Source organism: Seriola aureovittata, chromosome 21 (assembly GCF_021018895.1).
Source record: "Seriola aureovittata isolate HTS-2021-v1 ecotype China chromosome 21, ASM2101889v1, whole genome shotgun sequence".
Classification (NCBI taxonomy): domain Eukaryota; kingdom Metazoa; phylum Chordata; class Actinopteri; order Carangiformes; family Carangidae; genus Seriola; species Seriola aureovittata.
The window spans coordinates 10,588,186-10,615,641 of record NC_079384.1 but is presented as its reverse complement, the minus strand read 5'-3'; the positions used below and the strand labels follow the sequence as shown (position 1 = coordinate 10,615,641).

Sequence of the window (27,456 nt, the reverse complement as noted above, 5' to 3'; positions counted from 1 at the left end):
ACGGGCACAATAAAAACACCAGTTCCAGTTTTGATTTTCACAATAAAACACCTTGATTCTTCATTACTATTTCCCAGCCTAATCTTGAGTTCGTAACTTCGATTAAGAAATCCTAAAATCGAAATGACACTTCTCATTTAATTCCAGGGTGATACCCTATTGATATTTCAAAGATAAAGAAAAGAGGCAAAAAAATTTTAAAAAAGCATTGTGCTAGTGACAGACATACAGACAGATATGTAGAAACAATGTCAAATAAATAAGATTTTATTAATGAATCCATTAGCATTTTATCTATCAAAGTTAGTCCCAGCAAAGTTCTCCTGATGCTTTGGACGTTGTTGTGGACGGGATCCAGTTCTTCAGACTGATATTTTATAAAAGAAAAAAAAAAAGGTTTTATTTTGAATGTCAAACCAGGAACCTTCCGGTGCATTTCTAGCTGTTTTCAGCTGACTTGACGCAGCTCACAAAGTGACCAACCCGTTTTGTTGGCAAAAAGCTCAGAGATGTGAGCCAGAGGGCTGCGGAGAGCTTCAAACCCCGGACACTGGAGCGCTGGGAAGGCGAAATGGGATCATTTGAGGTCTCATGCAGCTCCCACCCACCTGCCTTTCGAGTTAAATAATATTAAGACCACAGTATCTGTTGCATGCAGATATGGATTAATTATTGGTCACTACTTGTCCTGCAATTAAAATGTCCCCCCACATAACCCCCATGTAGCTTTGAGACATTTTTAAGTTATTTGAAAGAGCCTAACCTTACTAACCTAACCTTAAGAGAAGAAAAACAAAAGTAGTGATATAGTCTATTACTTGAATAGCAAATGATGTATTTAAGACTTTAACAGTCTGTAAGCCTGGATGTGAAACACTTGGCACAGCTGCACAACTGATATTAAGACATATTCAGGGGAAACATTTGCAGTGAAGGCCATTTCCTTCACAATGGCAATTAGTTATCAGCCAACACACACACACACACACACACACACACACACACTCACACACACATGCACGCACACACACGCGCACACACTGTTGTGCCCTGCAACTGGAGCTGCTTTCTCATCTCGTCACAGTGGTAGAGTGCGTCAGACAGGAAGTGAACGGATGGTGAGAAAGAACAAGGTGATTTTCAAAAGGGAAGGGAATTTCTTTTTTGATATGAAGACATGTGGAAGATACATAAGTTGCTTTTTTACACGTCTTTCATTCATTCCAATCAAGCTGAGAGGAAGCTGCCAGGGGTGTGTCTACTATACAGACATGTACACTGGTAAACACATAACCACAACTCATACACACATACAGTGCACAAGCTCTTGTGTACACACAAATACACACAGCCCGTACAAACATGGTGTTAGGTGGGAAAACAAACAGTAACTAAGTCTGGTCTGAGGGGAAATGTGGTAAGTAGTCTCAGATGCCACACACACACACACACACACACACACACACACACACACACACACACACTTTTCCTGTCACACTCAGGATGTTTTTGAATGCACAATGTGACCACTTGTTGGTGAAAAGAAGTTGTTGTTTGAAAAGGTTCTAGGTTCTAGCCTTAATAACCAATTGGCATATTTTACTCTTGCACCATATTTCATACCTGTGAACTGATTGAAAGGGAAGTTCACCCAATAAAAAGGAAAAAAAAACCACCAGCAAAAGTAAAAATAAACAAAGTAAGAAGTTGTCTTCATATATTTTTAAAATCAGATGAGCAAGCCATCACTCACCCTTTCAATATTTGATTCCAAAAATGTAAACAGTTATTCTACAATGAAGCATATTTACTCAAGTATTTTACTACACTTCTATTCCTCATCATTTCAGGGGCAAATATTTTACAACAGACAAAAGCTGCCTTGACTTTTTATAATATGATGCATTACAACAGATGAAACTCAACAAAAGTATATTTAGTAGTTAAATTTGCCACAAAATGAAAGTTCTACTAAGGTGTACAATACAATGACAAAGTGTTAGATTATTCTGACATGAAAATGAGCCATACTGCATATTAGGTTTATTAGGTTTATATGTTTACTTTTGATAGTTTCGGCACATTTTGCTGATTATAAGCTTCTTCTATACTTTTACTTTTGTAAGATTTCGAAGGCAGGGTTTTTATTTAAAATGAAGTATTTTTCCCTTCGTGGTATGGCTACTTTTACTCATGTACAGGATTTAAGACAGAAATGTTGATTCGTCATCCATCATGAGAGCATGAAAGGGAACAAAACATACTATTAAATAACAATAACAATCATATGAAGAACAGAGTGGGGTCCATATTTACTTTACAATGCAGTCTTATGTGCCTACTTTGTTTGAGCAGAAGATGGCGCTGAGGCACTTCTCAGAGGTTGTTTCTATTAAGCAATGCCAGCTCACTGATCCTATTACAAATGACAAACAGCCTATGATGAAGTGAATAATGTAGTTAAATAATAAACACGTACAGAGTCATTCATGGGCTACCGAAATAGTCAGAATACACATGTCTGGGCACAGTAAAATGACAATGAATCGAGTATCTTTTCGTGAGCCTGTGTTTGTGTGTACACACTATACTGTGTAGTACATTGGTCTGTTGACTTGGGTCATGGGGATAATGATAAAGCAAAACAGTACAATTTCATACAGGTTTTACTACATTAAAGATATGTCAGATTTTCTCTGCTGTGTGAACTGGGATCATTATAACTCAGAATGTGGGCAGTGGACAAACATTTACAATTCACATGTGCTACTATGGACTGTTTGGGACAATTGATATTGATGTTACAGTTCATAATGTAATGCCTGTCGCTTGAAACGCAAGATGACTACATTAAGTCAGCCAGAGACAGCTAGAGGAAGACAGGAAGTACGAGGGTTTTGCCTTCGAAATAAAAGCATAATAAAAATAATAGGCCTGATAATGGTAAATATTAATAATAAATAGACCTGTTGATTTGTTTTTCTGTGTAAAAGTTTTCCAGACTTAGTAAGGTTTTTTTTTTGTTCTATTCATTTACATTGGCAAATAAATAAACTGTATGTCTCCTTATTTGTTTGCAGTTTTTACTTTGAAACGTCAAACAGGAAATTCGTTTTTAATGACGCGATTCTGACAGGTATCACCAGTGTGCCTCACTTCACCGGTGGAGCAGAGGAGCGCAGCATTACGCAGAGCATGTAGCCGAAACTACACCAGACTGTGGAAGTTGAAGTTTTCGCTTTGTTTTTACGATATTTAGATCTTTGCCTCGTCCCTCAACTTGTTCCGAGCTAAATGACAAGTAGGCAGAGGCACAGAACCACTGAGTGATACAAGGGGCACGATGGAGAGCAAGGGATTACTTCGCTGTAAGATCGTGGTGGTCGGTGATACGCAGTGTGGCAAGACGGCTCTCCTCCACGTTTTTGCCAAAGACTCGTACCCAGAGGTAAGAGAGAACATTTCATACAGAGAGACACATGAGTGATGACTGCAGCGCAGGCGTGTGGAGTCCCCGAAACCACACGGCGCGACAAAGTCTCCATCTGCCCTGACATTTACACCAAAACTTCTAAACCCTTTCACACCATCAGTTGGGAACTGATTGATAACTCACAATTTATTCATTAACATTCATTTCTTTTGATGTATTTTTCCTCCTTTATTATCACGAGCTGACACGCTCTACTACACCAGATGTTGCCCAAAGGGGATTTCGTTACAGAGGTTGAATCTTTCTTCATCATATAACTTTTTTTTTTCTGGATCTTTGTTGTCAATTATTATGTAAAAATGGGCCAAAATCAAATGTAGACTCTTTCAGGCTTCAGATTCGTGTCCATTCAGCTGTGAACTTGTCACAGAAATCCGGGCCCTCTGCGCTTTTACGCATCAGTCCGGTCTGTAAATACGGAAGGATCACGGGTTTGACCACAGCAACAGTCACAGTGAGCACAACTGCCTCTTAGCAACACAGTGAATCACCAGTGTTTTCATATCGCAGTTAAATACTGTGAATGTCTTAATTAGAACAATCAGCATTAAACCGTTCACACAAAAGAGTTTATCCTTACTGACTGGACGATTTCCTCTTAATTATTTTCATCATAAAAAATAAGCAATAAGCAATTTGAAGTCATCAGGAAGAATAAAGGTTTGTAATATTTAAACCTTAAATATTTTGGAGCTAACGAACACTATCCAATGAGCAGTGAACATTTTGGACAATATCAACTGAGATTTTAAATGGATAAATATTAGAACATATAATTTCCATCAAACCTGTGTTGTAGTTTTGCCAGTATGTTGATAACAATTCAATATCAATACATATATAATGCAGTTAATTTGTAGATATTGTACTGAAAAAACAAAACAAAAAAAACTAAATAAAGAAAAGATGTACAGATGTGGGCTAAAATGTCTTCTGTAATTGTTGAGGTTTTCTTTTTTCAATTGAGCTCCCAAACTGTTGAGGATAATGAAATCAGGGCTTGTTGACCTAAATTTCTGAATTTGGAAATAGGTCAAAGCTTAGAATTGGCCTCATCTACTTTCTACGCACACAGGCCTCTGATGTTCATCACTGCACTATCATCTGCACCACAGCTACTTGAATTAATTAGTTTTTTTTCTCCCCCCCCAACCATCACACTATCGAGATGTCCCTTAATTTGATTGTTTCATGTAATGAAAATCACAACAAACTTCCAATCTAATTTTCGCCACGCACACGTCTCGTTTCAGAATTATGTTCCCACGGTGTTTGAGAATTACACAGCCAGCTTCGAGATCGACAAGCAGAGGATCGAGCTCAACATGTGGGACACGTCAGGTAGGACGCACTTTGGGTTTGGTTTCACTTCTGCTTTGTGTGGCCAGATTATTGTGCCAATGAGATTAAATCTGAGCTGCATCATCATCCTGTGAGGTTATTCATACGAGTCCTCGGAGCGTGCGCCGAAAACATGAGCAACCACAGCTGGAGTGTTGGGTGAATTAGATTTTTCTAAGATGTAGACACAGCGCTGGCAGACACTGAACTTGTCTCTGTTCATACAGTGTTTATGTAACTCCACTCCTGTCACCACCTTCACAGTCAATGTGACACTTGTAGTTCGTTTTGAACCGCCACTCCAGAGTTATATCAGCTCTGCGAGAGGATAAACAACTCGTCATTCAGCACTTGCCTGCTCCAAGTATCTGTCACATCATAATCAACACTTAAGAGCTTGTAAAGATGGCGGCATATGCGACTTTATTACAGTTAGAATTGGCATCGTGAGTTTTTCTAGTGTTAAAATAAGTTGATTTTGTTGTTTTGAGTTAACAAGTGTTGATGGCTGAGTTGTTTGTCAGCTCCTAGTGCTGATGTGGCTTTGGGTCAGCTGTTAGAAACTATAAAGTTAAGGCTAATATGTGAGTAATAAGTCATTTTGTATTCCTGAGACAGAGAGAGAGAGAGAGAGTTTGTGGAGCTCAAACAGTCAGATTCTCTCAGTCTCCGGCAGAGAGCTAACTTTCTCCCTTTGTCAGCCTTTAGGCCCTTTCACATTTCATTTCCACTTCCACAACACCACCTAAAAACTTGTTCTCACACAACCAGAAAGCAGCTTTGATACGCAGCGTTCTATTAGCCACCACCCATGCAGACAGACAGAAAGACCAGCTAGACAAGCTGGAGATTAAGAGCTGCAGCTGCTGAGGCTGGTGTTGCCTGTTGGTTTCGCAGTGGGTGAGGCCACTCCACTGTGTTTGAACAACACCCATTTAAAATGAGAGGTTGTTTCTCTCTCTCTCCCTCACATACACACACACACACACACACACACACACACACACACACACACACCTTTCTCTCACCGAGCTATGTGGTGTTTAACAATTATACCATAGCAATGCTTAAACAGTAATTTACTCCACCACAAGAAAAAATGCAATTAATCTTTTTGTGTGAAGCATGTGTCATTCATTATTATGTCATATTAACACAATAGAAAGCAAACATAGTGGACATAGCATTCTCAGGTGTGAATGAATGAACTTTTATGAATAACTTGTACGGTATTTCTGAAAAAGAGCCTGCGTGCTCAGCACAGCGTTGTTTAACCTTCTCCATAAATAAATTTAACAAAGTCTATTCCTATCTGAGCATGTGTGCTACTGTCAAACAAAATAGGTATTATTTTTTGATAAGGATTATTTTTTAAAGGGTTTTACGAGGATACAGATCAACCAAAGGAATTCTTTACATCCTTGCAACACAAATGCTGAAAATATTAATGGCTTCTAATTTATGAAGCAATAACTGATTTATTTGTGTTTATATAATCATTCACTATAAGTTAGAAAGTTTGCTAAATTGTACTGAAAGTTAAAGCGGTAAAAGTAAAGAAAGGACCTTAATTTAAAGGAATAGTTCAACATTTTGTAGTAATAATAATAATAATAAGCTGCAGACAGGAGGTGGTTAGCTTAGCTTAGCACAAAAACTGGAAACGATATCTGCCTAAAAGCACCTGTAAATCTCACTGATTAACACCCTATATCTTGTCTGTTTGATATGTACAAAAACCAAAAGTGTAAGAACGACCTGAAGACACGTTCGCAGCAGTTGAAAATGAGACTTGAGCAACAAATTTGCATGTCTGTCAGAGACAAAGAAAAAGGAGAGAGACTGGAGGGAAATGATAGCAAAGAGATATGTGGCAAAAAAAAAAAAAAATACACAAATTATCTAGATGTGAAAATTGTTCAAATTATGCTAAGTGAAATTGCCTTCACTTTCTGTATGAACACACCTTTAGAGGAGCTAATAACCGCATGTTTTTTTGTTTTTTTTTAACCTTTAGAGGCAGTTTCAGCTGTTTCCCAATGAAATACAGTTTTTGTGTTGCGCTAAACTAGCTAGTTGTTGGCTGTAGCTTCATATTTGCTGTATAGACAAAAGAGTGGTGTCACTCTTCAAAATATCACTTGATCACCTGAATGATCTACATTATGACAGGTGATCCATGTCTGACCTGAGCTGGCTTCTTCCAGCTCTCCATAAGTCACAGAGAGTGTGTGTTGCCTCGCAGCGCCCCTATGAGCTATTCTGGGTCAGTCTCAGGAGACAGGTGCATCAACACCTACATGAGTATTAAATTCCCTCTGGGACCTGCCTCTTCATACTAATGACTGAATAGGGAGGTGACTGGCACTTGGCATGCTTACAAGGATGGTTTCGTGTAAGCCTATAATACCCTTAAGTTTTTTATGCCTCGGCGACAGGCATAATGTTTTCAGGTTGTCCGTCCGCAATGTACGTACTGTATGTCCATCAATCCATCCATAAGTCCCATTCCCACACTAATGACCCTCAATCAACGCTGTAACTCAGAAGGGGGAGATTGTAACCATATTTCCTGCGACTTGGCTGATTGGCAGAGGCGGTAATTCTAGTTAATGTCTGGTCTTGCTTACATTTGCTGTTTCTTATGCAATCACAGTTGTGTTTGAGTACGTGTCCGTGTGTGTGTGTGCGTGTGTGTGTGTGAGTGCATGTATTCACAGGCATGTGCAGGCATGCGTAAGAGACAGCAGGGCAAATGTTTGTAAGCATTCAATTTGTCTGTGTATGGCATGCCACTGTGTGCAGCTTGCATGGCAGCAGGTGAACTGAAGCATTGAGAGCGAGGCCGTGACTGAAACTCAGACATGAAACAATTATCATAGATAGATCTGTTGTGTTTTCATCACCAAGTATCATAACAGTTTGTTTTGAGTACTTGAAATAACATCAGCATTATATAAAGTCACAATAACAGGCCATTTTCAGTTTCAATGCTCCATCAAATTTCAGACTATTAATTATACATTTTTTAAATTCATTCAGAAAGTGCTTTTAACAAAAGATATTTATTGTAAGTGGCTTCAGAGAATCGAAAGACACAAATAAAGACGATAAAAGCACAGACTTTCAGAGATTTTAAGCTATAAAGGCCTGTGTGGATGACAGAGGAAAAGATAAGATTAGATGAAAGGGTAGATAGAGGAGAAGAAGCAGGATGAGGGTTGTTGTACAGGCCCACCGAGAGGAGAGAGTGTTAGGCAAGGTGCCAGGACGAGCCTCCGAGCTACCCGCTCATTGTGCAGAAACAAACAGTGGATTTAATTAATCAGGCACTTGCTGGGTGACCAAACACTTGCCCCCTGTCGCCCTCATTCTTCATCTCGCTGCACCACCCACTGCCTCCTCAACCTCCTGCCTCCTTCCTTTACATCCAAACATGCTTGTTTTCAGACTCCCTGTCTCGTGGGTTAAACTCTACTCCTGCGTTTTTCTTTCTTCCTGCCAAACTAAATTCCTCCTTCAGTCTATTTTGTGTGCATCTCTGTTATCCCTTATTCTTCTCTCGATCTTTCTTCCATCTTCATCTCTTTCCTTTTCTGTCTCTCATGTGCTGTTGTAGGTGGCACAGAGTCGAGATAAAGATCAGAGCAACGTGAGTCAAGCTGAGATTCAAAGTTCATTCTTGGCCTTGGAAACAGCAGTTGCCAAAACAGCCTTGTCTCAAGGTTGATTTAGAAGCTGTTCGTGGAGCTTTTGATTGTATCACTTGGTCTTCCCCAGCAGACAGGTGTCTGCACAGTTTTCATAGAATTACAGATGTTCAAATGTCCCCTTTTTCTGAGCACTTTGAAGGCTTTTCATCCATGCTGGGTTAAAAGATGAGACTCAGAAAAGTCAAGTGAGGTCAAGTTCAAGAGCGTTACTGTGGCTTTGCTGGTCTTCAATCGTGACAAGGGGTTAAAGTGCTACAAGGCCAGAATAAACTTAATAAGAGGCAGTGGGGCAAAAAAAAGCTTTGGGCCCCTATTTCCCTGTTGGAAATCAAAGTGCCTTAGCCTGATAATCAGACGAAATTACCGGTTTGTATTCATGCTAGCTGTCAGCAGCGAGTGACATATCCATCCCACAGACCCTCATTGTCAGTCAGCACGGGGAAGGGACAGATATATATGCTGATTCTAAAGTTGTTATTTCTGTAAATTGACTTGCAACAACCTGTCTAGTTGCATCAATCTCATCCACGCCCGCCAACATTTTTGTGCCTTTTTCTGTTGCCATTTTACCAGCTGTGGCACAGGAACATGATGCCCTCCATTCATAAATCTGTGACTTTTTATGACAAAATCAGTTCACTCAAATTGAACTGCAGTGATACGTGAATTGGGGGGAAAGTAAACCATCATGAATTTAATAAATAATGAGTCAAGTTTAACTTTGTGATACATCTTTTCAATAAAGCGTGTGAGCTTCTTGTCCTGTTAGCAACTGAGCTAACTCGCTTGTTGACTGACCGCTAGCAGGGTCACTAGAATGAGAAGGTGTCCTGAGAACAAAATGTCAAGGGGAGTAAATGCAGAGAAAATACAAACAAGCTTAAAGAGCTGTTGAGATTACCATTAGCTTTGCTAGCTAGCAGGTTAGCGGCCATCTTCAGTTCACCAACTACCCCTGTTCATAGTCACAACGTCATCAAGGTTTCACTTTCTGGCACAATTTCTGCTCATAACAAATTACTCAAGTAATAATTCTCCTTTGTAAGAAGCTTCTGCAATATTTTAATGTGCAATTGACCTTGTGGAGTCATCAACTCAAGGCAATTGTTCAATCAAATCACCATAAAACAAAAAACAAATTAGACTCATAACTGCAAGCATTGTTGATTATGATTACGCAGCGGTTGTGCAGTGAGGAGCTGTTGCTCTCCGAATAAAAAATAGAAGACCCAGGTCTTAAAATGTCATCCCAGCCAACCTTATGTACTATAACACAGTTTTCATTTCTTGATTTGCCCTTCTCTGCACTTTTTCTCTTCCTCTATTTAATTTCATCTATTTCAAATATCCAGTCTGGCTGCCAACCTCTCACCAGTCTATTTCTTTCAAGGTCAGGAGTCCCACTGTATTGGGGCAGTGCCCCCTCAGCACTCTTGGACTTGATTAGCTTACCCTGCGTTTTCTTTGTCTGTCTCTCTATCTGTCTTTATGTCGCTCCCTTACTTGCTCAGTCTTTTTCTCATTTCCTCTGAAAACCCCATACTTCTTTCCTCCGTGCATGCTGGCACTTAAGACACCACATATGGCTTACTCTAATCTGTCTTTATGTGCTGTGACAAAAACAGAAAACTTGGTGGAGAATGATTTCACCGTTGATTGATTTGTTTCTGGCTCACCATCCTGCAACGTAGCAATAAATGATCTTTATGCAGGATGTATGAGGTGTTTCGTGGACATCTGTGTGCCACTGCCTGTGTGGTATATTATCTACCAGTGTGTTTTTTTTACCAGTGGATTTCCTCTTGCATTGATTGCCCTAAACGACTGTGTGTTAGAGTCAGAGCCGCTCTGACTTTGGCCTAAAGGAATTCACTTTTCACAAGCATCTGTGTGAAGCAATTATCACCCAATTTGCCAATGTGCAGTTTAAAAAGGTAATAAATTACATTAATATACAAACTCCAGGGGTGACCTTTTTATTCTTAATCATCTGGTGCTGACTTTGAATATGCACTAAGATCACGATTTTCTAGAATCCAAGGTTATTATAAGCCATCAAACATGTAGTGGTGGTATAACAATTTCTTTGTGCAAAGCACAGTGCACAATAGGAAAAAGATTGTATTTACAATGTGGGGCAAGGGAGCCATATGAATGCTAATGTTGCTCCGTCTGCCTGATGTGAAAATTGGCAGCTGTTTATCATGTCAACTTAAGGTCATAAAATTTATTTTTTTTAGCTTGTTTCTGCTATTGCAGGGTTAAAAGTCTTTAATTAAGCCAATTTTAACAACATAATTCATATTTTAACTTTAGTCACCTAGTGACTAATTATGCTGAATAACTAGCAATTTCTCTACAACATAAGAGCTTTGCTCACGATGCAGTAATGCACATAACAAGGTTTGAAATTGGGGTTTGAAGTTTTATTTTCTTATCTTTGTTGCACACATTAAGAACCAGTGCAGAGAAAATGTAATTTTAGTTTAATTCTAAGTTTATTTTCCTGTGTTGCTGGCGGATGAGAAAAAGCGGTTTCATACCTCCAGGAAACTCTTGCCACAAAAACACAACCTCCCAAAAGATGCGGGTTTCACAGTTGAGAATGTGAAAGTGTGAGGTAAGAGTCAATCAAACAACTGGCTCAACCTGCGGCGTCACACCTTAAAACAGCGAGCAGCAAAGGAACGCATTGAGGTTTGCTGCCTTGAACTCCGTCCTCCAGGCAGCTTCCTGTTCAGAAGCATGAAACCTGAATTTTCTGTCATAGTTCCTTCAGGGCCAGACGAGTCAATGAGTACATGTCCCAACATGTTTTTAAACACACGTACCATATATGTGCTGCTCTTTCCATCACATACTGTGCAAACATCGCTGGCACTGTACGCCTTTTAAAGACCCTGTTGCATCCCTCCATACATCCATCCCAGGTTGATGGGAGTCTGTGGCACAGATTGCCTTAACAATCCATCATTCATTCATGAGCAGCTTTTATGACCTCAGTTACATGTTGGCTCCTTGAAAGCACTACCAGAATGCGCCCTGACCGAGCATCTGTGTGTGAGTGTGAGTGGCACCTGGCTCAATGACAGGAATGAACAGAGAAAATGGCTTGTTATGTTGTAGCGTTTCAGAGGCTTTTTGGATAGGAGTGCAGATAGCAGGGAACTGGGTCTTTGGTCCAAGTGCTGTTGGTTTTTTCTGCTTACCATGTGCAGTGGTGTGTATGTTAGTGTGAGTAAGCGTATGAGTAAGTGCTCTGAGAGATCAGAGGAGTGGGAAAATATATAAATAGAGACAGTGAATAGACAGAGGGATATAGTGTCAAAGTGAAGTGCTCAGTTTTAAGTGCTCATGTATAGGAGGAAGCATGCTGAGTGAGGACTAAATGAGCGTCAGTAGGTTTTCATGGTGTGAGCCTGTCCTCCAGTCAATCTGGTCTGACACTCCTCTGCTCATGCAGCCCATTAGAAGACCAAGGGTACATTGAAAATCAATGGCCTACATGCGTCTCCACTCTCATTCCCAGGGGATGCCCGGTCTGTCTCTCAGCACTGGTGCATGTGTAACTGAGCGGTCTGTCTAGAGGAGACACCAAGTCTGGATGAACATGCACACAGTAACACTAACTTCTAGATACAACTTTTGTACTTTTGCATGGGACCTTTTTTTATTTTTAACTTATTTTCAAAATTCAGTTTCAGCACTCATGTGACTTTTTAACAAATTCAGTAATTCCCTCACACTCTACCCGACCAGACCAAGCATCATCAGCTTTCATTATGTCCCAAAAATGTGGTTTAAATTTTCTTTTAGACATGGAGGCACTGTTTTGTGAAATGCATACCTGCAAACTGTCCACCATTTTCAAACATTTTCAAACATTTTCATGTTTTCTTTTCTTTCTTTTTTTATTTTTACAGTTTTCTGTTTAATGTACTGACGTTTTTAAACATTTACTTTCATTCAGTTAAGCAATGACAAGAGGGAGGTATAACAAATTCAAAACCAAAACACCAGCTAGCAGTAGCTCCCGAGCTAATGCAAACATCTGTGATAAACAGGAGGGTTGAAGCCTGACCATACTCATGGAAATGTTTGACAGGACAACAAAAACTGAACATTTAAAATGATATCAGGCCATGCAGGTACACAAAGGATTAGTACAGTAGTTTAAAAATACAATGGCTCAGTTGTTACATTACATGACTGGAACAAGGTAATTAGACTCTGTAGTGCACTTTGTTTAGACACAAAAACACACACAGAGGGCACTCATGGGGTCTATCCATCCACTTAAGACCCCGTCTGTCCCTTATCTATAATGCAAGACATAGCTATGACCACTCTCTCCAACCCCCAACACCTCAGCTATTACTGAGAGGACTGGAGGGGATGGGGGCGGTGGTGACCCTATTTCTACTGTATAGTGATATTCTGTCATTTGTACTGTGCAGAGAAACAATAGTGTTCCCTGGTTTTATCTTCCTTTATATTCGTTTTGATAAGTGACTTAAATAAATCACAAAATCACTAAGCCATGTCAACGCGGGAAGCAGATCAATAATGGCTTATAACAGTCGATCAGGTGATGGAAATGCTGAGCAGAAAAATCAAATAAATTGCAAACTGATCCATTTTGCAGTTCAGTCGGATCAGATGAGCTCAAGCCTTTCTTCACTGCCACCTTGTCATGCTACAAATGTCTCAATTCTGTTATCCAACACTGTTAATCACTGATTTACTCTATAAAAATTGTAGTAAAAGTGAGTTTGCAATGACTTATAGTAGAGCTGCAAATAACTTCCATAATTGATTAATATCCCAGTTATATTCTCGATTGTTCTCAGTTGTTTGGTTTATATTACATCAGAAAACACATAAAAATACCCACAATTTCCCTGAAGCCTAAGATGATGTCATAAAATGTCTTGTTTTGTACCGCGAACAGTCCAAAACCCAAACATTCCCTGTCAGTTGATTAACCGACTAATCTAACTGTTTGTTTCAGCTAAACAACATGGATCAGGGGTTCATATATTTTCTATGGGTTTGAACCCACATTCGGGACTGCACACAAACTGCTCCGAACTTTACAGCACATAAAATCACAACAGGAGCTGGCAGTTTTAATGTGAAGGGGAGATGCCCAGATGCCAGTCAGTTCGCTCCGTCATTAATTTTAAGGAATCCTGCAGGATTACTGCTCATTTCCGGCACAACTGTGCTCACTGGCAGCTCCTCCCCTCTGTGCCCACTGAGTAAGAAATATGCCAGAGCATCACATAGAATCTCTCGCTGAAATCCAGCCTGATATTCTGTTATTGGTCTCCTCTATACATGAAAAACTTAGGTCAGACTTGAGTAATCTCATGAGAAAATGTTTAAAGAATATCATAACCTGACATTTCAGAGCAAAGACTTGTCAAACTGTCTTCATCAAAGGACTTCAGTGAAGTACATGTCAGATACTGTACACTTCTGCAACATGTGTGTGGTATGGAAAATTGAAATCTGTAGCCACACTGTTGACAGGCACATTGTGCGAAGACTGTTTGCCACTTGATATGATTGGCAGCACCACCATCACTCATTCCTCCATGCTGCTTTTCAGGCTATTGTTTGCTATTCAATAAGAGAAGTGTGCATGACAACACGCACCGTTTACTGCAGTTACATAAGTCCATGATTTATATACATCTAAACTGGATTATTCTGGTTCAATTTCACCACGAAGTTCAGTCAAATTTTGAATTAAATTAAGCACTTATCTTCTCGAGGTCTGTGAGCATGCAACTGTTTAATTGGCTGTGGTAGCATTTCAAATTAAGTGATACTCATCAGGCATTTGAACATATCGTAATCGCATTGTAAAACATACTGCTAGTGTGCTATGCTTATTATCTTATTAAGTTTTGTGAAACTACTTTTCCAAGGTCAAGAATGAACTTTTAACAGCATGTCATTTTCCTATTATTAAAAGGATATTCCAGTGATCTAGTATTGCCCTTCCATAAAGTTGAGTTGTGGGACTCACAAGTCACGAATTTGTAGTCTCCAAGCCCAGTCCATTATAATCCTGATAACATTCTGGAGTCATTTTCTCAGACTTGAAAAAGCTGATCATAAACTGATCATCATGTGTAAATTTGGTTGAGTGCCCCTTTAACTTCAAGGTTTCAGGCCCACTGAGACATTTCTCCTGAGGAGAAACATCAAGACACTTGTTACTTCAAACATATTACAAACATTTGTAAGAAATCTATCATATGATCAGATATTTATTTATGACTCACAAACAAAATGGTTAACACCTTCATGTTAAAATTAAGTGAACTTTAAAAGTAATTCTGAGCAGACACAAAGACAAGCAGCGCAGCACATCGGCTGCTCTGCAGGGTGTCTCAGAGTGTTTGTGCATATATGCTGAATGATTAGCCACGCTGAGCAAGAGTGTGTGTGTCTACTGAGTGGACCCTATTACTGTATGATAATCATCTGAAAGTACGGGCTGATTTCTCTTCTGTTATTTACTAGACAGTCGTATTGTTCCAGCATTTCACACAGCATGAGTGTGCAGCAGTAATGCTGAATCTCAGCGGGTGGCATTATTTATATGTTCAGGTGGTGGAAGAAAAATACATTAATCAATAGCATTAAATTGTACTGCCGTGTCCTCTCTGGATGTATTTCAGGAACCCAGACCTGCATGAAATTCTTAAAAAGGCATTACTTCTTCAGACGGGCATAACTGGGACAAACAGGATTTTAATATTAATGAACATTACTATGCAGTGATGGAAGCTGGCCCATAAGAGAGGATTAATAATGATTTTTCTGTGCAAACATCTCAAGGTGCGTGTGTTTCTTCTGAATCATGCGGCGTTGTGAATTCTGAGAGATACGTCATGCCGTCTCTTCTCAGTCACTTCACAGCTTTGAGGTTGACTAATTAAAGAAATTTCCCAAAATACAACAGTGGATGTTTAATAATGAACTAAGACAGTATGAGGAAAAAGGAGATATCTCCGGAGCATTAAAAAAAAAAAATCACTAACAAGATTTACCATATTTAATATAGAATTATATAACTCTCCTCATTTCATAATTAAGAAACCTGCCCAGTAGGGCTCATTAAAAAGGTCGCTCGTCAAGTAAAAACTTCTGTACCTCCAAGCTGAACTTGCAATACAATCTGGAATATACAGATGAATAAAAGAGACGAACCTGACAACATGATTGGAGAAACACAACAACTGCAGATGCTTCCATATGCCATTTGTCAATGATGTATTTGTGTATAAATGTGTTGTGTTGATCTTTATCTTGGTACATGTGTCTCTAATTTAGAATAAGGTTTTACCGCCATCAATTTAGTGCTTAATTTTTATTTTCTTTGTATCGTAGACACAGACAGATGTAGAAGTGTTGTTTTGCCATTTTTGAATGGTTGTTATTTTGATGTTTCAAAAGGTTGGATGAAAAAGGAAGATGGACTATCTCATTAGTAGTTTATTCAGATTTATGAAATTTGCTGCATGACATGAACATTTGAAACCATTTAAATGAGGTCTTTAATTTTTGATTCCACACACACACACACACACACACACGCACACACGCACACACGCACACACACACGCCAGTAAGCAGAATCTTTGTTCGTTGGACTGTTGGTCAGACAAGCTATTTCAATATGTCACTTTCAGCTCTAGGAAATAGTGGTGATGACATTAATCATTAGATGCAGCCTTACTTCCCAGAAAAGCAGCAATTTCGTCACCTTCACACTTTCTCCCTATCCTACCTGTCTAACTCATTTTTTTTGTGACACATCTGGCATGTCCTGCACCAAAAGGACCAGTGTGAAGGATTTAGGGCTTTTTCACACCTGCGTGTTTAGTCCGTTTAAACCAAACCGTGGATTGTTTTACCCCTTAGTATGATTCATTTGCGCCAGTGTGAAAACAGTAATCATATTCGGGTGCGGACCAAAACAATCACACCAACACTCTTACAAGCAGGTGGTCCCGATCCGGTCCCAAACGAACTCTGCAGCAGTTCGTTTTTGATGTTTCAAGAGGTCTGCACTGAATCCGACCCCACTAGCAGGTGAACTCACAAGATTGAGCTAGACGGTTCCCGTAACCTTCTTCCTGTGTTTACTTTCCTGCTTCAGCCACACATTCTGACCAATAAGCTGAGTGAACGTTTTAACGTGGTTTGTAATGATGCATTTTGGGTCACTTGAATTTTTGTCTGTGTGAAAGCAAACTGAACCAATGGGAAAATGCCACAAGTTTACAAACTCACCAACTGATTCGGACCAGAGCAAACAAACTTTAGGTGTAAAAAACGCCCTTAGTGGCATCTACCAATGAAGTTTCAACCAACTGAATACCCTCACACCTCCCTTTCCAAGCATGTAGCAGATCTACGGTGGCCTTTGAGTGACAAAAAAAAAAAAGCTAAATGTCCTCTTTAGAGCCTGTGTTCGATTTGTCTGTTCTGGACTACTGTAGAAACATGGCGGTGCAACATATTGGGCTCCATGGAAGAGGACCCACTCCCTATGTAGATATAAAGGGCTCATTCTAAGCTAATGAAAACACAACAATTCTTAGTTTCAGGTGATAATACACTGATGAGAACATAGTTATCAATATTATATTCCATTTCTACCAACAGAGTCCCCTAAATCTTACACACTGGCCCTTTAAGCCCTCTGCGCATTTCCATTTTCAAAGCATGGTGACAAATTTAGCTTCATGAGTTACATTACTGTAGGAAACTTGGTCTCGTAAAAGATACCATTCAGACATTACGTGAGTCTTTCAGGGAGGACAAACCTCTGTCAGCAGCCACAAACTACAAGCCAAAGAACAAGCCTTTAAAAGCAGAACACAAGTGGATTACATAAGACGACAAGAGGGCATGGACAGTACAAGCTTACCCGTGTGTTGTTGCGAACGACCAAACAGACAAGAGAAAAAAGGAAATGCAGCTTTTTGTAAGCATCAAACATCAAACGCATGACAGCCCCATGTGGAGTCACAGCGTGGTGTTTCTGTTTCCTAGGCTGTTGTGTGTCACTGTGCCAAACGTTGTACAGCAGCCACACACCAAAAACACATCTGATGTTTCATTGGTTCCCTTTAAGTGAAACTTAAATATTAACCTGTATCTGTATTCAGTTTTTAAGCTAGTTCTGAAGCTTGCAAATATTTCAAAAAGATTTGTGCCGGACAAAAATGTAATTCTATGTGACCGGTGGAGACGTGGAAGTAAATGAACTGCAAACATATTAAATGACACTCATGTTGTCCTGTGAGAGCAGCTAAATACATGCGGCCCTCCGGTGGCTGAGTGTCTTTTAAGAGTTTGTGCTGGATCAGAGGGTTTTAGACAGAGACAGATGGGGTTGAAGTTTCTTTGTGCTGCTGCTACAACGGCAGGAATTTTCCCATGAGGGGCATCATACTACAGGTCCCAGAGAGGGTCAAAAAAGCTCACAGATCAATACACATTAGCTGCTGCCCGAGCACTGAACATGGATTAGTTGACATCGTGGAACCTTGAGGCTCGCAGTCTGGACAGTCTGTGTGTGTGTGTGTGTGTGTGTGTGTGTGTGTGTGTATCACTGTGAATTTGTGCTTCTTACGAAGTAAGTCAAGTAAGCTCCACTATTATCCAAGATTATATTAATAGCAGTTTCATCAGGAATAGTGAAGCTGAATTAATTTTCTAAGCATGAATGATTTCCTGATTCTTTACAACTGAAGTATATTTTAATGATCACAAACGTGAGATGATCATTACTGTAACCTGAGACCTTTTTTTTCCCCCTCAGACTTTCTGTTCTTGATGCCATCAATCACTATATTCTACAGAGTATTGACCTTTATTAAAATGATTCAACACACACATTTTGGGAAATACACATAATCACTTTCTTTCCAAGAGTTCGATGAGAAGATTGATACCACTCTAATATTTGTGCATTAAATATTGTATAGAGCGAGAGCCAAGAGTTGATTAGCTTAGCTTAGCATAAAGACTGAAAGCAGGGGGAAACAGCCAAAGTTTATAAACACATAGCACATGGCTGTTGTTGCCAAGAAATTGTTACAGCAGGTAACTCGCTGTTGGACCACAAACCAAGGGCATCAAATTCATTTCAGACGTAGGGGGGGGCAAAAATTTTGTGCTACCCATATTGAGCAACAACTCCATTCCATTATTTTTTGAGTACATGGAGCTCTGTGCATGGCTCCCTGCTGAGCTCACACACCTCCAGCTGCTGCAGAGACCATGGCATGTGGCGTGCAGGCAAACCAGGAGAAGCCACTTCTCTCTCCGGCTTGCTGCCTGCGTCTGCAGGGTGTCACCACCGGCTGGCTGCAAGACTGTGAATCTGATAGCCAACACGGTGCAGCACAGGGCTCCAGATACTCAACTGAACATGAGAGTGGGACAGAGATGGTTTGAGGTTCTCTCCAAGCCTGAACTTCAACATGCAGCGGTACCTTACAATGTCTGCAAACTGCATGGCATCACCACCAGCAGCTTGCAGACACAGATTAATCATATTATCGGAAGGCTAAAGCATCAAGTCATGCTTTTTATGTCATTTCAAACATTTTATTCTCATTTTGCCACACCACTTTTCAACTATCATTTACTTCATATCACCCATATTTCAGTGAAAAATCTTGTTAAATGTGTTGTAAAAAATTAAGTTAACACTCTGAATGAATAAGCGGCATGTGGAGACATCACTGAAACCACACAGGTGTCTTGTGTGTAAACCTTGTTTTTGGCAGGAGGGAGGCTGGTCTGTATATTACATTTACTCATTTGGCAGATGCTTTTACACAGCGTCTAAAGCCTCAGTGCAGTAGGAGACCTTGGTGTAAGTACTAAGTACTACATCTATTCAATAAGTGCAGGGAGATCAGGTAAAGAAGTGCACCAAAAGTACATAGTAAGTGCTAGTAAGGTGTTAGGAGAGGAGTAGCTCTTGGAAGAAATTAATCTTCAAGAGATTCTTGAGCATAGAGAGGGACGCCTCTGCTCCGACAGCATTCGGTTCCACCATCGGGGAACTGCAGTTGAAAGCAGTGATTGCCTTGTGTGCAGGGATGGAAATGCCAGACGACATTCCTTAGAGGAACGCAGTGGCTGAGAAGGAGCACAAGCCTATGTGAGTTGAAGTAGAATGATGCAGATCCAGAAGTCACTATGAGGGCAAGCATTAGTGACTTGAATTTGATTTGGGCGGCCATGGTTAGCCAGTGCAGGTCGATGAGTAGCGGAATGACAAGTGCCCTTTTAGGCTGATCGAAGACCAGACAGGCTGCTGCGTTCTGGACCATCTGCGAGGATTTCAGTGTGCGTGCACCAGAATGATATTGCAGTAGTCAAAGCCAGAGATAACCACGGTCTGGACCAAGAGATGCTAATGCACTTTAATGCTATAATCCTAAATATCCTTCATGTGCAAACAAGGCTTCTTCTGTCAAACGCAACACTAATGTGTCACTGTTGTGACCCGAGTCATTTTCTGCATAATTCCATTGACAGAGCTCTAAAACAAATGTACTGATGTGAAGCAGACAGAGTGTAGGTTTTGAAATGCTCTCCGCCTGAATGATTTTCTCATGCTCATGTTGCAAGGCGATGAACTGAGTCATGGAGCCTTGGGTCTGTTGGTCGGCCCTTCCCTTTTACCTGTAAGTTGTATTGTTTACTCGTGTGTATTGAAAAAACAAGGTGCAGCATGTTAGTCAGCTTAAAGATACTGGTAATCAGATTTTGAATTTTTTAACCTGCAATAACTGACTTCTTGGCCACTTGCGGGCAGCAGAAACAAGCTGTAAACGCAAGACTGACATATTATCACTTTATAGTCATCAGATTAAGTTGCAAACTTGCTAGCAAACAGTTGCCTATTCACACATCATGAAGATACAGAGTAACTTAAGTTGTGTTTCTGGCTACCTGATGAATGTAAGCCTAATATTCAGTGTCCTTTTAGTTTTGGTCTACATCAACTCAGCTGCTACATGCTCCATTATGTTCACCTGCTAGTCGCTTCCTTTGTTTGTATGCAGTTTGGTGCTGGGCATGTAGTAAACAGTGTTTTTTTTTTTTTTTTTTTTTTAGAGATTTGTCAGTGTAAACAGCCTCGTCCTGCAGCCAAAAACACAAATGAGAGCGGCGACCGTGAACCAAAACAGTAAAGAGAGTTTGCCAGAAAACCAAAGCGCTAAAATAAGCTGTAAAGTACTGTAGAGCAGAGTCTGGTGATCATTCTCTGTGGGGTCATCACAATGAGCAACCTCTTTCACATATAACTAGACATGTGATCTATTAATATGAAAAACTGATTATATGCTGCTTTAACCACAGTGGTATCAATCTTTTAACGAACATAAAGAAAGCAAGCAAGCCTATTTCACAAAATGTACTATGTGTATGTAACTACACTTTTAAGAAACATTTCTAACATCTATACAACCTCTTGCATGTTGTCAGGATGGTTGATGACACAACCCAAAAGCCTTTTGACAGCTTAGTTTAATGAGTTTTATTCAAAGCCGGCTTTGGCAGGTATCTGTTTTTGGAACCACTGAGACGACGAGGAGGATTCAAGAGCAAAGGGACTTTAATCCCAGGAGGGTCTTGGTGCTTGTTTATTCTGGCAGGGGTAGGTAGGTAGACTGAACAGAGGAGGACTTGGCAGAGCAATAAACAACTACAGTACTGAAGAATTACCAACTAACTGAATACAGCAGAGAGAAGCAATCACCTTCACTTGATAGACAAGTTACTGAATAAATGGATCACTTTTTGTTTTGTTTTTTAAAGGGCAGTGCAACTAAAACAAAGCAATCTGAAGACAGAATCCCACACAGCTCGGTTAGATAGCACACATTGATCCCTGGTTACCTGCAACATGGGAGATTGTGTTCCCTTGGCGCAGTGACGGTTGCAGAGTGGAATCAGCACCCTGGACAGCTCTTGTAAAATCAGGTTATTTGAGAGTCAATTTACCAGCCATGTTGTTGTCTACAATTGTTACTTGCTGTAACATTTATAATAGAGAATAGATTTCCACTTACATTATTTCTGCTTGAAAAAATGTAGAAGAAGTACTAGGAAGTAGCTTTTTAAAATTACATTAAAGCATAATGGAGTGCCATTATGTTACTATTCTGCATTCTGCCATCTTTTTTTTTTTTTACTCCTCGTTGCCTTGGGAAGGTTGGGAGGGACTTAATTGTTTTGATCTGATGTTTTATACAGAGAACACTGAGGGGTGGTGGTGAACTGAGGTAAAGCCAAGTTGACTCATACTTTATACTAGCTTAAGTTGTTGTTCAGACTTCCACACAACAAAATACGTAGCCTATAAAAAAATCTGTGCGCACATGTGTGGATATGTGTATGTGTATATATATATATATATATATATACACACACACACGCACATACACACAGTTGTTATCATGTGCCTGAAGTATGGAGCTTCAAACCGTCTCTGTAGAAACTGTATAAATTCTATCTGCTGAGGAAGACCATGAGATCTGGTTGAAAGCAATGTAAAAATGAATTAAGTGGACCTTGAGTTAAGAAGTTATTGTGAAACTATTGTTTCAGTGGTCGAGAATGAAGTTCATGCTCAATTACATGAAGAGAGTAAAAAAAACAATATTTCTCCCCAACATAACAATGAATTCATGATGAAAATAATGTGTTATTGATTTAATTTAATACATGTTTCATGTAAATGCCAGTCATCTATTTAATGCATTCAAGGGCAGATATAATCTCTAAATATAAAGACTGAAAACAACTGTGTCTTATGTTGGTTGTCTCTGAACATGTAATAGCTTTAGGCGTGTGGGCAAATACATCATTTGTTAAAGTATTTTCCAATAGTTGGTCTGAGTTCTAATGATAGCAAGCGACCAAAAGACATTACTCTGCGTAGCTGTAACCTATATAGGCCTGGAGTACTTGCAAAAGTGCTTACTGAGCAGCTCTGCAAATGACTTGTTTTACAGCGTCCCATCCTACTGCCCACATTTGTCCAACAGTATTTCATAAATACAGTTTGCATGGCTTCAGGTGGGCTGAGACTAAGACCATGAACTTGTTGTTTTCGCACTATTTTTTTTTTTTGATTCGACCCATATGTCTGGCAGCAGCTTAAAAGAAAAACACTGTCAGTTACATTCAAAAAGAAATGTCTGAAAATGTATTTTTTTCCCTAAAATTTCCACGTCTTGTAAAAGAGCAATTCCAGTGGATTGTTACAAAGACAAAGACTCAAACTTCTTAACACTACTGTTGATCACAGCTGCTGTCTGATGCAGAGGTGGAACTGACGGTGTGAAGCTGAGCCACAACTGTTAGAGCCGCTTCACTGCTGTCAGTGGGTGTGTGTGGAAGCTGTGGAGACCTACGGGTGGTTTATGTAGAGTGTTGGCTACACTTCCACTCTCCCCTGCTGCCTTCGCCTGATATTGAATCAATCATCCTCATTTTCAGCAAATGTTAAGACTTAATCTGCAGCTACAAAATGCTAAAAACACAAAAATGAAAGTGTGTATGTGCGCGCGTGTGTGGATATGTGTATATGTGCAACCCAGGCGCAGGAATTAATCAAGAGAGACAGGAGAAAGGAAAAATGGTTGCAGCAACACATGTGCACAAACACATGTTTTGCTTTGGGGCCAGATTTTGACAGCACAACACAAATGAGGGTAAATGTGGCTGCTTCTTTTGGCCTGTGTCTTGCACACATCCAGTAAATGTAAACTACCCTCCAGGCGTGTTGATGCTGTGTAATCAAATTTTGAAATGATTTGGCTTTTTTTCCCTGCATAGTTTTGGCCATCCATATTATTGGTAATGATTACATTTTACTCCCTAATTTAACTGCTGAAATTGGGGGACAGGTTGTGAACAAATCCCATTTTTACCATGTTATCGTCATTTAAATCACTAACTGGGAAATAAAAGCATACAGTATGCATTAATTAAGACTTATTCCCCAAACTATATAATGTAAACTGTATTTTACATTGTAATTGACAATTGTGCTTGGCATTTTGGTGCATTTGTCTCATTTTAATCATTTTTTCTTGACAGATAAACTAGATAGTGAGTAAATACTCAGAACAGATAAAAGATGGTCAAAACTACAAAAATAGGGTAAAATAAATGTAAATGTAAAATAAACAGTTTTAAAGTCACAGTGAAATCACAGTTGGAGATCGTCTTTTCACATTTCAGAGTGAAATGGAATATCCAGATGCAGTATAAGTTTGAGAAGCATTTGATTAATGCTAAATTGTTCAAGGATTTAATTTAATCAGTAAAAAATGAGTGCGCTACAGGGAGATTTAAGTGTCTGGAAAACCACAGTGATTTGGAGCAGTAGATCTGGCTGCCTCCTCCCACCTCCCCCGTAAATGAAATGAATTGTTCACAACTATGCACAACTGGACTACAAGACTAAGTTAACGGTTAAGCATGAACTTATACGAGTTAGTCACATTGGATTAGATAACTTTCAACAAGGAATATTTATTGGGACAATTTTTTTTTTTATATTAAAAGGTTGGATTAATTAAAAAATATCTTCTATGTGTGAGACATAATGAACTGTGTTTTTGTGTTTGTGCTATATGTGTGAGTTCTATGGGAATTTTCTGTCGAACCTTTTGTTTTTTTGTTAAGTTGCCAAAGCCCTGTGCACGGTGACAAAAGCGCGTAGTGTTGGAGACAATGAGGGAAATGGAGAGGGAATGCTGCTGCCCCCCCCCACCCGGGTAGGAATGTGTCCCCTTGCCCAGGTCACAATGCTCAATTCAGCCCGGGCCCCCAGCAAAAACACATGCCATTCTGAAATACCAGGTGACGCTTTGTGAGAGCCATTCATTATATCACTGTCACATGTCTATCTGTTGGCTTATTCAAGACTATCAGACAAACAGACCAGGGGTTGTGGACGAGGCCCCTCTGTTCGTTTCGAAAAGCAATGAATCACACCCACTCATTGTCATCTGAAGAGTGGCTTAGTTCATGGTAATTACATTTAATCACAGTTATTACTGCCAAAGCTGCTCTGTAATGACTCACTTTGTGATAAAAAAGTTAACTCTTCAGCAAAGTAACTAAATAACATATAATCCACCTGGAAATGATCATGTCTGTGTGTATTTTTCGCCCGCAGGTTCAGCCTACTATGACAATGTGCGGCCGTTAGCTTATCCTGACTCAGACGCTGTACTCATCTGCTTTGACATCAGCCGTCCGGAGACACTGGACAGTGTTCTGAAAAAGGTCAGTGTCACATTAACAGAAGTGTGAATGTGTCCTCTAATTTTTTTCCTAACATAGCAGAGACTATTTTTAAAAGGTACATTTTGTGTTTTATTAGAACAGACAACTGAGCAGCCTTAAATGATGGGTTCTGATATTTTCAAGCCTATCGTAATACAATACTTACATGCCAGATACAATTAAAGAGATATGCGTCAGTGTAATCGTTTCTCCTCTTTATTCTGGCTGTGAAATGATTCCTTTTGTGTAACTGCACAGTAAGAAACAGGGACGAAATCCAGTCCTCATTCTGTAAAGAACTGCCTTCATAAACCTGAAATTACTATTTTTAAGGCCACATGCTAATGTGAGCTTATTAGCAAACATTTGCTCATTTACACATCCAGCAGTTACGAAGGAACATCATCATTCATTTGGAATTGTGTTTCTGACTACCTGATGAATGTAGGTCCGATGTTTAATCTTTTTGCTCTGTTTTTGGACTCTACCAACTCCTGAGGGAAACAGCTGCTAAATGCTCCACTATGTTCACCAGCTAGTCGCTCACTGTGTCTCAAAAACTACTGCTACTCTGAAAACTACGCTACAAGAGTGGTGAGAGTGAACCGAAACGATAAAGTTAAACAAGTTGGGTGAATTTCAACAGAATTGAAACAGAGTTGAAACTCGCAATATGAAACTCCGTAAAGCCATTGGGAGTTGCAGTGAAAACTATCTGTGGCGGTACACTAAGTGCAAAGCCAATAAGCAAATTTGAGTTAGCCGAATCAAGTCAGTATCCTCATCCTGGTGGTTGTGTATAGGTTTGTTGCTGGTGCTTTGTCCTGGCAACGCGACTACTGAACCTCCTACATATACCTCCACTGTAGCTGAGCAAGGAAACACTGTTCACAGAAACACAAATAGGGAATTTTGTACCAAAAAGACAGTAACTTTGGAAAATGTTCACTCAGTTTGGCCAACGCTGACCACTGAACACTCAAATTAGCTTTCCAATTAAGCCAGACGAGCACTATAGATTTTGGCCTCCATTTCTTATAATGTACTTAAGCAATGAAGGAATCGCTATATGACCAGTAATTGACAGGAGGAATGATTGCAATTGGAAATAATTTTCTCAAGCTACATGTGGCGTGGGGGTATTCTATTAACAATAACTTGTCAAATTCTGAATCTATCCTTTCAAGCTGTAATTTTCATATATTGTAAGTGTTGGGTAATTTAATCTGCTTGGAACAAAAACAAGCTTTTGTGAAGAAATTTTGTGAACTAGTATAATTTTTAGATACTGATCAATCGTTTTCACTGCTAATGAACATGTGTGAGAGGTGAACATCAAAGAGTGCTTCTCAGGCCACAGACATTCCTGCAGCCAGCGCCATCACTCATCAAGGACATCATCAATACAAAACAAAACATTTATCCTTCATGGTGGGCAAATTCTCACAACTAAAGGGGGTCCACTTGAGAACTAACTTGAACTTTAACCTTAGTAGTAGCGGTGAATAAACTCATCTCACAATGCATGCGCAGGATGCCAAAGTGAGTTGAGGGGTCACTCTTGTCACAGCTTAGAAGCAGAACGAAGGAATTTATCCTCAAGTAAGTTCTGAGGCATCTAATTTAAGAACCTAAGTATGGTAATGTGCCCTCATGTCTTGTTACTACTTTTGTGTGTTTTTTAGCTTATTTTCCATCTGCAAGCTTCCCATTCTCAAATAACACCCGTTGCAGTACATAGCACTTTTATCTGATAGCCTTGTGCCTAACCAATTTTTGCACCCTCCACTTTTCCTTTTTAGAAGACCTTTGCTTTTTTCAGCTAAATTACAAAAATACCCCTCAAATCCTTACCATTTCCTTTTTGTATGTGTTGTTCTCTTCTTCTTCAGTCCAATCTCTCTTCAAATTCTCATTCAAATCACACCTTAGGCTGTCTGTATATCTCTATCATATAGCATTACCTAACCTAAGATGTTATCCTGATCTCTACCCAGCTTTCATCCTTTTTTTTTTTTTTTTTTTTTTTTTTTTTAAATGCTTCAACCCTTGCTTCACAGCTGGCAACAGTTCCTCACCTTTTCCTTTTTTCTTGACTTTCTGACTAGTTGCCTGCCAACATTGCTGGATCTCCATCATTTTTCTATGTTTCTTTTCTCCTGCCAGTTTGGATTGGATTATCAAATGTTTTGAAAAAGATATGCTGAGGCCATTTCTGCATTCAACCTGCCACGCTGAAGCAAACAGCATCCTCAACACACCACATCTTTTATTATGAAGGCCAGAAGCTGTTAAAAATAAAGAAGAAGACATACACACAACACAAACAGCTCTCCCTGATAATGTAAGGGTGTGTAATTGTAATCACAGGTTTTACAGCTGCTGTTTGAGTATCAGCATCCCAGTGTCACTGCTCTGATTCACTGATGACACTCTGGGATGTAGCCATGATTTTAGAAACAACTAAGTTCTTTCCAAGCACAATTAATCCATCTAAGAGTCTTTTGAATTTATTGTTTTCTGTGAATTAAAAAAACAACAGCAAAAAAACAC

At 39.6% G+C, this 27,456-nt stretch overlaps 1 protein-coding gene across 1 annotated transcript in view; it reads left to right on the top strand.

Annotated features, from left to right (window-relative positions):
- The first annotated feature begins 3,152 nt into the window (after positions 1 to 3,152).
- LOC130162917 (rho-related GTP-binding protein RhoN-like) overlaps positions 3,153 to 27,456 on the top strand; it is a 30,372-nt gene continuing 6,068 nt past the window's right edge. Inside the window, exons 1-3 of the mRNA XM_056366792.1 lie at positions 3,153 to 3,448; positions 4,747 to 4,834; positions 24,794 to 24,903. Of these exons, the coding sequence (XP_056222767.1) occupies positions 3,344 to 3,448; positions 4,747 to 4,834; positions 24,794 to 24,903 (303 nt within the window). The 5' untranslated portion in view covers positions 3,153 to 3,343. The remainder of the gene's footprint in view (positions 3,449 to 4,746; positions 4,835 to 24,793; positions 24,904 to 27,456) is intronic.